This window comes from Palaemon carinicauda, chromosome 14, assembly GCF_036898095.1.
Source record: "Palaemon carinicauda isolate YSFRI2023 chromosome 14, ASM3689809v2, whole genome shotgun sequence".
Classification (NCBI taxonomy): Eukaryota; Metazoa; Arthropoda; class Malacostraca; order Decapoda; family Palaemonidae; genus Palaemon; species Palaemon carinicauda.
In genome coordinates this window covers 24984620-24995856 of record NC_090738.1, presented here as the reverse complement: position 1 = coordinate 24995856, position 11237 = coordinate 24984620, and the positions used below count along the sequence as shown (strand labels likewise).

The window sequence follows — 11237 nt, the reverse complement described above, 5'->3', positions numbered from 1 at the left end:
CTCTCCCACCTCTCCTCTCTCCCTCTCCTCTCCCTCCCCCCTCTCTCTCCTCTCCCTCCCCTCCTCTCCCTCTCCTCCCCCCTCTCTCTCCCTCCCCCTCTCTCTCTCTCCCTCCCCCCTCTCCCTCTCCTCCCTCCCCCCCTCTCTCTCTCTCCCTCTCCCTCCCCCCCTCTCTCTCTCTCTCCCTCTCCCTCCCCCCTCTCTCTCTCCCTCTCCCTCCCTCCCCTCTCTCTCTCTCCCTCTCCCTCTCCCTCCCCCTCTCTCTCTCTCCCTCCCCTCTCTCCCCTCCTCTCTCTCCTCTCTCTCTCTCCCTCCTCTCTCTCTCTCTCCTCTCCCTTCCCCTCTCTCTCTCTCTCCCCCCTCTCCCTCTCTCCCTCTCCTCTCCACTCTCTCTCTCTCCTCCCTCCCCCCCCTCTCTCTCTCTCTCTCTCCCCCCCCTCTCTCTCTCCTCTCTCTCTCCCCCCCTCTCTCTCTCTCCCAATCATGCGGGTTTGCCCGGGGCATATTAGGCTGCTCTTACGGCACCTTTATGTCGGCTAAGGAGACTGTTCTTCTTAGACTTTGCCCTTTGTTGCAGACCCCCACTCTTGTACGGAGGCTTTTCCTTGCGCTGAGTGTCTTGAGTGTCTCGTTTCAGTGTAATATATGCAGAAAAGTGAAAAAGCAAATCTTTGCCTTGGGGTTCATCCTTGAAGTGAAGTAATCCCCCCCCCCTTCATCTTCCCGTTCGGCTTCCTCCAGAGGCCAGTTCAACCAGAGCAATGATCATTTAACCTCCGACAACCTTTTGGTCAGTAAGACACCTTTGATTCCATCAGCAAAATAGCGTCAGCTTCCCTCGAAAGGCGTCTTCAATTCTTTGAGACTGCGTCCACTGTAGCCTTCCTTGGATCTTTTATGGGTTCCCCCACTATGGAACGACTTCTGCAGTTGTTGACGCTAGGGCATAGTAGTAGTAGTGCACATCTGCCTCTGCAGTGTTTGGCCTTGACCCTGCCCCCTCCTGAGCCATTGGAGAGGAGTCCTTTTCCAACCAATTGGGCACGACAGTCTAGTGCCTTTAGACAAATTTTTCTGCAGTTCGTCTTCCGTCTGAGGTTTCTGTGGCTAGTTCTCTTCCAAGATAAAGCTTAGTGCGCTCACCCCCAGCTGAGTTCACTCACAGCCCAAGGTATCTTGGGAGCCTCGCTCTTATGAGCTTCCGGGCCCATTCCAGGTCCTACAGCACACGCTCTCGCTGCTGCGAAAGGTTGTCCTCGCTCGAGTGTCTCCTACCCCTTGAGCTGCTTGTGTGCGTGACTTGTCACTGTCACACACTAGCTCTCCTGAGCCCTTCTGGTGATCGTGTACAATGGCTGCCTGGAGTCAAAGGTGCTTTCCACCATGTTCATGCACCAGTGTATGTAGCTCAGGCTCGCACACTTATTGTACATGATACAGTAGCAGAAATTCATATGGCACCATGTGCTGTTCAAGGTCCTGCTAATATCTTGGACAATAAGTTTTCGAAAGTTTTTTTCCTGCATGTTCCCCATTTATTCCTCCTTTTGGCACATCCATTATGGCACCTTGTACACGATCTGCATTAAGTTCACCAGGGAAGGGGGTTGACTCACACCCGTCAAGTGCACTTTTGAGCCCAATTGGCTGCACTCTCATTGGCAAGAGACTCACCCATGGTTCGAGGAACTTGTGAAGGCCGTCATTGCGTGTTACAATTGGTCCCATGACGACACCGATTGCCAGAAAGATGAAACAAAAACCGTAAACATCCCTCTAATGGTGTCTGGGTTTCCAGAAAACCCTAGTGTTATCCTCAGATCCTAGGCATAGAAGCAAGACTTGTCACCTTTTGCGCGCTCCTCCTCAAGTGAGGTTATTGTCCTTTGAGAAGGGATGAGCAAAGGACACCCTTCAGGCATAAGTCCAAACCATATTTGAGATGGGAGCTCACCAGAAGGTTATCCTCGGGTCACTAGGCTTCTTTGGTCCACACTGTCTTGTAGACAATGTGTCTGGAAGCTGGAGACTGGTCCTAGACCTCTAGGTCTTGAACCAGCTTTCCCTTCACACTTCGTTCTAGATGGAAACCACACCCATGCTCAGACAGGCTGTTTGACCAGGGATCTTCACAATTACACTGGATCTAAAAGAAGGCACATACTTCCAGATCCAAAACAATCTGTCAACAAGTATGAGATTTGTTTTGCTAAAAAAAATATAACTGTTCCAGGTGCTGTTTCGACCTGTCAACAGGCCCGTAGGTGTTCACAAGTGTGTTCACTCTGGTTTGAACCTGGGCCCATGCCAACGGCAGTAATTTCCTTTGTTACTTTTGTGTAAATGTGGGGCCTAGTTTGAGAAGCTCCCCATGAACAAGAGAGGATATGTTTACTCTGTGAGACCCATGATCTTTTGAATCAATGAGACAGTTTTGAGCAGTAATTTGTTCACCACAGCCCTTCTGCTCATGTAATGTTTTAGGCAGTAATTAACATTGATAGTATGGAAATAAAAATTATTTTGATACTTACCAAAGTCCATTTGCATTACCATCCCTCCCACCCACATTGTAGTTGACATCAGGTTCTTGGAATTCTATACTCTGTTTAAAGTGGCAGACTAGAACAAGGGAAACCATAGCAAAGTGGTCGTATCATGCAGAAATGAGCAGTAGAGGCCTCTCAATTTTGAGCAAAGTTGGTGACTTTGCTAATGAGTTTGTATGGAAAAAGTGTTTAGTAAAATAACTACGAACCTATAGTAAGTGAGACATCCTGATTTATATACTTAATGCATTTGAAATATCAGTAGTCAATTTCTAAAATACTAAGCAAACAAATTTCACTCCAGGATTACGACTGCGTGGTAAAGAGAAAGGACTGCCGATGGCTCCTCGGGGGAAGAAGTAAAAAGAAAGGTCTGTTGAGGGCTTGAGGGAAGAACCAGGTGATGGTTCATGCTTCATAGCCACTCAAACTAAAATATCATTAGGCCAAGAAGAAAACCAGGTTAAGTTTCCACCCTTAGAAGATAAAACTTTACAAAAAAAACAAAAAGACTAAAACAATATAAATATATAACTTTCAACCTGAATACCTAATAACTTTTGTTTTTGTCTCGTAGGTATAAAGTAAATTCTGTCCTTCATAAATTAGTGAAGAAGGTTGTTAAATGGAAAGAAATGTTTACTATGAAATTGTAACCAAGGTAGATTACAAATGTCTTTTTATGTAATACAGCATTGTCCTGTAACTGTTGTTTTGGATAAACTTTCTCACATGCATTCTTTGCTTTAATCATGCATGCTACAATTTTCCTTGTTTACATTTTTCTTTTTTAGTTGTATTTTTGTTCACCATACCAAGTCTTTCTATGCAGCATATAGTTCAAGCCAAGTTTTGCACTTACAAAGGAGCCTTTACCTTTTATTGGCAACATAATAGTGGCATTGCATTATTATTTGTTGGACTTTGTTTGATACTCCGCATAAAATGTTAACTTTTTTCAATTTTCTATGGTAATATGCTGAATAATAATGATTACCGTTTAGTAGTTACAATTTGTTTCTTTTGCCTCTCAAAAAAATCTAAATGCATTTTCCTGACATAACCTTTTTGTACAATGTAATTTTCATTTAGTTTTTTTTTTTTTTTTTTTTGTATTACAGAATATGATGGCATTGTTTTAACACCTGTTTAAAAATAAGGACTATAATTATTATCCAATTTGTTTCAAAAATACTTTGTAGGGGCAATGTTGTGAGTGCTCCTTATGGGATGAACTGTAAACATTACTAAAGAGGTTTTAGAGTATCCAGTTTGCTTGTAGTTACACCCATATTTTGATTGTCCATTTGTTTCTACACAAATACAAACCATCCATTATCCTTTAATAGAAGTATGATTTCACCAAAGCTGGAACAGCTGAGCTCTCAACAAAGTGGTTGTAGTTACAGGCAGGTGGAGGGTAAGCCCCGCCCACCCAGCAGTCGGCAAAGCTTCCCACTTTTTTATTTTGAGGGATATGTTAAAGGATATGCAGATGTTTTCAAGAAAAACTGTAAATGTGAGTTTTCTGTACAAACCTGCTTTTATCAACAACATGCTTGTTGCTGTCATTCCCTCACTAGTGTGGCCTTACAACGTAAACATAGATTATTCCCTTAACAATGTGTGAACCTAAGGAAGTTTGCGTTGCTTCGACGACACGTAAACCTGATGATGATGATGTTAGATTGCCTGCAACTAAGGTGGACTACGGGCGCAGAGCGTTGGCGGCCCCTAAGAGGTGCGATGGAGACCATCGCTGGATTTTGTTCTGATACGAAGCAGGATTGTTACAGATACAGATGGACAGACAGGATGATAAGGTAGAGAGGTTTTGCTGCTATCGTGGGTTCAAGGGTAGTTGTGCCACACGTAATCCAACCGTGTCTTCCTGACCCTGGAAAGGCAGAATTAGTATATCACCTGGCAGTGTTGCCTCTCCTCTGCTGCTTTGAAATAAAGAATCCCTTGTGGGAGAGTCATGACTGGCTTGTACGACCCTGTAGAAGGCAAATGTCAAAGTTACTTCATTATGGTTCTTCAGACACTGCAAATTCTAACGAATAATAAGTTTGATATAATCGAATTAGTCCTGGAAGAACGATCAATAGGAATCGCTTACATGTAAACTCTGACCAATCTATGTCAAGTGCGTGTGGAAGGGACTTTGTAGTACTAAGAACCAATTCATCGTGGATAAATATCTAGTTACACGGTACAGTTGCTTGTGGTGATGCTTAGTTTTTTTTTTTACGTACCAAGTATGCGGACTGTTGGTTGTGACAAAGGACACCACCCTTCTTCCCACTTTCTTGGGTGATTGACCAATCTCTCTCACCTACCAGGAAGAAGTATTAGCTTGCATTGCTCCAGCTACCTGTGTTCAAACTCGTAATGAAAGGGAGGAATATCGGCACGAGCTCCTCCTACTACCTGTGCTCAGTTTTTTAATAAATGGAGTGCCCTCAGCGGAACCTTCGAATGCTGCTATTTTTGCCCCAAAGATGAAGTTGTCATTGAAGACCAATCGATTTGAGTTTAGTGTAACTGCGATTAATCTCTACCTTCCATGCATACTGGAATTGTACTGATACCCGGGAATTTTTATCTGTACTGGTGATGATGTGCCTTCACCTGGACAATTATCTGACATCTGCCCTGAACAGAGAAAAATTCACTCAAGCCCTAAAGAAGAGACATTCACTTGTGGTAGAAGAAAAACCCAGTATCTTCCTTTCATGGAGCCTGAAGACGATCCAAGGTTCCACAATCATCAACCAACTTCACATGGTTGGTCATTGGGAGATAATTCTTCATGCAATTGGAAACCTTGCACTTTTTTTTTTTGTGTGTGATCGTGACTTTCAAGTCACCAGGGAATTATGGAGTTGTATGCCCAGTTCATGAGTATTCTAAGGAGAAGGAATAATCTATTGGGGTACATATTGAGAATCCCCTCATGAAGGGAGAAGACCTAGGACAATGTCAACCCAATTCCAATCCAGTACTGGCAGAATTGGAGAATGCCAAGTAGTTAATGTTTGTCAGGTCCTTGCACTCATTTGTGCGTACAATGAACTTGTGGAGGCCACCATGGGTCCTGTTTAGGGAGTGATGATACTTGTTAATCGGCATTTTGGTGGCCTTCAAGGTTTAAGCCCACCCACAAGTTGCAATGGTATCTTGTCTTGGTAGGTAGGGTGCTTTGTTGGTGGTACTTCGTATGGGGTTAATTCCCTGATCTGTGCAAGAAATTCCTTTCTCTCCAATCTAATTATTAAACAAGATCTTGACTGGAACACACACTAACAACAAAGATTTTACATTCCGGAGGACGCAGACCCATCTCTACCAATCAATCCTGCAGTGGCTCCCCTGATGGCAGGAACTCGAGACAATAGCATGAAAGCCTGCTGCCATGACTTAGGATTTGGCAAATCTCTAGGTGTAGAAGTACATCAAATTGATCCCTTTTAGTCAGCAAATCAGGGGGCCAATTTGGTCTCAAAAAGGAGGGATACTGTCTCCAACTTCGACAGATGGGTGGGGCTAGAAGTTGCTATCCCAAAGGAATGACCCAGTGCTAGAGGTTCAACCACTTTTCCCATGGAAGGATGTGGAGATTATGATGGAGAAGTTGAAGATGAAGCGACTCTCTTATCCATCGGGCAGATAACTTCGAACCCCACCACACCTTTGAAATCTTAGCTGTAGATGATTCCGTGAGAGCTTGATCTGCACCACTCACCTCTTCCTCCTCAAAGAAAGGTGTGGGCGACGCTTCACCTTTTCACCCATGGCCAGCAAAAGAGTGTCGGAGGAAGGAAGGGGATGTTGAAGTCTGCACTCCCCTCCCCCAGCTGCAGTGATTGGGGATGCTTGTCAAACTGCAAGTTATTTTGGGACGCAATCTTCGCGGTAGTGCTGACAGTTTCATTCTAGAGAGGAATGTTCTAAGATACAAGCGCAGTCACCAATAACAAGGTAGGTCAGAGTAGTCCCTACAACCTTACATGAAAGAAAAGCTTCTTGTTCTTTGGAATCGCCATTGATTTGACCAGATCACCACTCAGTTGAACAAAATCTTTCAGCATTTTTCTCTCCAGTTCAAGACCTGTTGGCAGGGTTCGAGGACGGTTTCCAACACCCCTGGGACACAAGACACGTACGCCATTCTGCCTGATACGCTGAATGCTCAACTGACTGTTGACATCGGGTCTCAGGAAGATCTTGGTGGTGGTTCCCAGGTGCTAAATGGTATCCAGGTAATTTTTCCTCGTTTACCTTTGTCTAGAGAAGCTTTCTCTGTCTCGGCTTGTAAAGACTATCTAGGTAATGAGGAGCTTGAAATGGCTTTCCCATCCTTAGGTCTCTCAAGTAGCCCCGCAGCCTCTTGACACAACTGTCTGAGATGGATCTGACCCTTGTGAAAGTCTTCCTACTAGTGTAGCCTCAACGAAGCGAGTTGGTGAGTATGTCGCTCACCAACTAGGTCTTCACTTCAGTTCTGCAGTTTGTGACCAAGACCCAGAACTCAGCAAGTCCCAACTCCCGATTACTGTAGTTATAATCCCCATCTTGTTTAAAGAAGCAGCTAGAGGAGATCAGGATTAAATGCTTCTCTAACTTATGAGAGCACTATGAAGCTACCTAAAGAGAACCCAGAGGTTCAGGCCAGATGGGTAAAGAAGATATACAAATACTATTATTTTTATGACTTCGTGAGACCATCAGACGTGCCTACCCTGTAACCAGGGAGAGAATGGATGGATCATCCTACACTCTAGAGCACAATGTTAAACATATTGGATCCACCTTAGCTTCTAGGAAGGACTTGTTAGTAGTGCAGGCCTTGAAAGGCCAAACTACCATCTCTGCCCACTACCTACGGGAGTATACCCACACGATCTTTGATAACTTTACCCTTGGTCCAGTGGTAGTTGCTCAACAGATTGTGTAGCAAAGCCTAGCTCCCTCATGGAACAAGAAGCATCTTGTCCATGATGAGTTTACAACATAAGTCTAAAAGGAGAGGTGAGGATAACTGGCCTTCCTCACTTGGGGTGCAGCAGGTGTCCCATTATGTGCTTAACAGCATACTATGCAGGTAAGCAACATTCCTTTATAGACAATTTTTGTCAAGATCTTCACAACAAGGGGAGAATGAGCAAAATGTAAACAAACCTAAGTTTTTTTTTTTTCTTTTTTTTTTTTCTATATAAATTCAGCTCCTTTACAGAATCAAGTGCCTTGACAATGCAGGAAAAGTGAAGCAGTCAGTGTATATTTTAGGGACTTCATCCATCCTAAGGATATCTCCTTTTAAAAGATGATGGTGTGTATTCAGGCAGGAACATATATCAAATTTAAGTAATTTGTTTTTTTACTAAACATTCAATGCAGATTCCTTCAGTTACAATATCCCCATCCAACATTAAGCAAGCCTTAGGTCCAAGGTGGGAACTTTGCTGACTGTTTAGTGGAAAGGGCTTTACCTCTACCCACCAGCATTCTCATTAAAATTTTAATGGCACTCTAGCTTCACTGAAATCATCTCCTATTAAAGAACTCGGGTTTATATAGTTGGGAAAAATATAAATTAACAGTATTAAAAGTTGTTGACTTTCACTTCACAAAGTATACCTATGCATAGAATGGCCTTCTGAGCCCTAGAACTAGGTCATGTGGCTAATATTCCATAAATTCTGTAAAATTGAAAGTCCAATTGACAATAACAATCTATCCAATATTCTTTACTTACTCTAATTTGAAGGTAATAGCAATGAAATTTTTGTAAACATCCAGTTTTATACTTTAGTTCTTAAATTCAAATGTAAAGTAAGATTTTCTATATTGCAACACCAGCATTATTTTTCAGCATCTGCTCTTACACATGCAGAACACTTTATTAGATACCTAATAAACTTTGGATTTTGGAATTTTCTAACGGAATTACAGTATAACAAACTATCTATATAATATGAAAATTTCTATAATAAATTCATGTCTTAAACTTAACAGATGCTAGACTTATTACACTAACAGTATGTACTAATGTACTTAGTAATTTCTGTATATTGAAAGGCATGAAAACTTCATGCAGGATTAAATACTAGTCTTTAATGCCTAGATTTCCGTCTTCACACATAATCTGTGATTCTTAAATATAAGCTGTACAGGTAAATACATATTTAACTGGTCCAAATAACTATGACACCTTAAATACTTTTAAATTAGCTCTCTCCAGGTGCAACCAATTCATATTTGTCGGTGGGTCCCTCTTGTAGCAGTCTAATTAGCAGCTGCTTTGGTGAAAACTTGCGAGAAATCACCAAAAAACGATTTTCACCTTTCCCATGGCTTTGACTTTTTAATCTCATTGCCCTTGCCATTCTGAAAATAAATTAAGTTCATATATATTCTACAAATGACCATTTGATAAAAAAATTGCAACAATACTTGTTTCTATTGCAATCACTGAAATCATTAAAAGTTGTTATATATTAAGCAATAAATAAAATAACCTAATTAAACTGCCCAACACAGATAATTCTCTTTCTCATCTTTAGTTAAAAATACTATAACAAAATATTTCAATAACCACGCCTAAAAAAACATCATGGAAGAATCCCTTAGATACAAAAAGGAGAAACTAATGTAGGAAGATTGCTGAAAGGATAAAATTTTTAAAATGTCCACTTTAATTAAAACAAAAATTTTTAAATATTTAACTTAGCCGGTGAATATATAATAGCTGCAACTCTGTTGCTCGACAGACACATACCTAAAAACTCGCCAGCGATCGCTATACAGGTTGCGGGTGTGCCCTCCAGCGCCAACTGTCGGCCAGATACCACTCTCGATGTAAACAAAACCTCAATTTCTTCTCTGTCGACAAGACGTACTTTACTCGCTGTTGAACCTGGAGTTTTTCCCATCATATTTGGTGAAGTACTTTAATTTGGTTTGAGCTTTCGCAGTACAGGTGTTTTTCTTCAAATAAATCCTTGAACTCTTTTTTTGAATCGGATTAATTGTTGATGACTTAGATCGTTTTTTGGAATTTTCCCTTGACTAATTCAAAATGGCTGACCCTTCTCAAGTTCCCAAGTTCAGAAAATGTAATGCTAGGGACTGTCATAGGCGTCTTCCAAAGGCTTCTCTCGACCCTCACACTGTTTGTTCCAATTGTCGGGGTAAAACCTGTCAATTGGAAGATCGGTGTGAGGAATGCGTGGGCCTTTCGGAATTCGATTTTATCGAATTTGATAAATATACACGCAGACTAGAGAGAGATAGGGTAAGGAGGAGTTCTTCTAGGTCGGTAGATTTTTCCTCTCCACATGCCCCTGAATCTAATCCTTCCCCTGTAGTGGTTGTTCCTAACCCCCCTCCTAGCACTCAGGAACCGTCTATGCAAGACATGATGCGTGCTATACATGCCTTGGGGGAGAGAGTTGAGGCCTTAGCAAGTGACCGAAATCAACTCATGGCGGACGTAAAGGAACTCAAGTGCCAAAGTGCTACGGCGGAAAGTGTCAAAGTGCCTAGTGTTACGCAAAGTGTTGTGAACAGTGTTGCGCTCGAGGGTTCGTCTGTTCGTGCCTGTCGTCCACCTAGTCCGGGACCTCTTGCAAGCTCCCAAGCCCAGGGGAGAAGCAATGTCGTACGACTCATGGGTTCGAGAGGCCTTGATCAGCGAACAGACGTTCCCTCTATGGTATCAGGCGTATCTCTCCAAGATCGCCCCTACCAACGTAAGACGAGAGCTCATTTTTACCTCGTCGTCCGAAGGTGTTTCTCGTAAGAAACCTTGGACCAAGGTCTCCAGACCTTTAAAGCGTAAGTCGGTCCCTTCAGGACAAGTCCAACGTCCCGGTTGTAGCCACTGGGACAGTTCGGACCCGTTGCCGTCATCTGATGACTGCTTGCCGCCTAAGAGAGGCAAAGTTGTGCCGTCTCATTCGCTAACCCCGTCTGTTACCACACCTGCTTCCGTAGACCCTAAATGGGTGTTACTGCAAGACATGCAGTCCAAGCTTTCGTCCTTGATGGAGGACTACAATGCTGAGAAGGTTTCCGTTGAACCTACTGGCCATCAGCCATCCAAGCGTTCTGTTGTGCGTCCTGTTGACGTTGATGTAGCTTTCTCGCGTCAACCAGTTGGGGTAGTACCTCCACCGATGCGACCCAGTGTGGATTTCCAGCCGCACGTTGACGTTAGGCAACGCACTGATGTGATTGGTGACGTTCAGGACGTTCATCAACCATCAGAGTTGACTTGTTTTGACGCGGTGCGTCAACCTCCGCAACCTGGTATGGTGTTGACTGCACAACCCAGACGGTCTAAACAGTCTCGGGTGGACGCTGTGCGTCCTCGCGCACCTGTTGTTGTTGACAGTTCCCAGACTGTTCAGCAGTTCCAGGACGCTGCGTCCGGCTCCGTCACGTATGCACCAGTGCGACCGGACTCTGCGAGTCAAACGTTGCCTACACCTTTGCCGTTTTCTCATCAGTTATCGGATGAGGAACTGTCAGATGAGGACGTTGCTGAACCACATCCTGAGGATCAACCTTCAGAACTAGATGAGCCTAAAGCAGTTCAACCATCCTTGGACTTTAGAAAAGTCATGGCTGTTTTTAAAGAGTTGTTCCCTGATCACTTTATTTCTGTGGCTCCTCGTTCGC

General features: G+C 43.3%; 2 protein-coding genes across 2 annotated transcripts in view; one reads left to right on the top strand and one right to left on the bottom strand.

Annotated features, from left to right (window-relative positions):
• Positions 1 to 3562, top strand: part of mbf1 (multiprotein bridging factor 1) — a 1089494-nt gene extending 1085932 nt beyond the window's left edge. Inside the window, exon 8 of the mRNA XM_068386943.1 lies at positions 2854 to 3562. Coding sequence (XP_068243044.1) covers positions 2854 to 2912 — 59 coding nt within the window. The 3' untranslated portion in view covers positions 2913 to 3562. The remainder of the gene's footprint in view (positions 1 to 2853) is intronic.
• A 5087-nt stretch (positions 3563 to 8649) lies between these two features.
• Positions 8650 to 11237, bottom strand: part of LOC137653493 (uncharacterized) — a 94888-nt gene continuing 92300 nt past the window's right edge. The window contains exon 9 of the mRNA XM_068386942.1: positions 8650 to 8942. Within this exon, the coding sequence (XP_068243043.1) occupies positions 8783 to 8942 (160 nt within the window). The 3' untranslated portion in view covers positions 8650 to 8782. The remainder of the gene's footprint in view (positions 8943 to 11237) is intronic.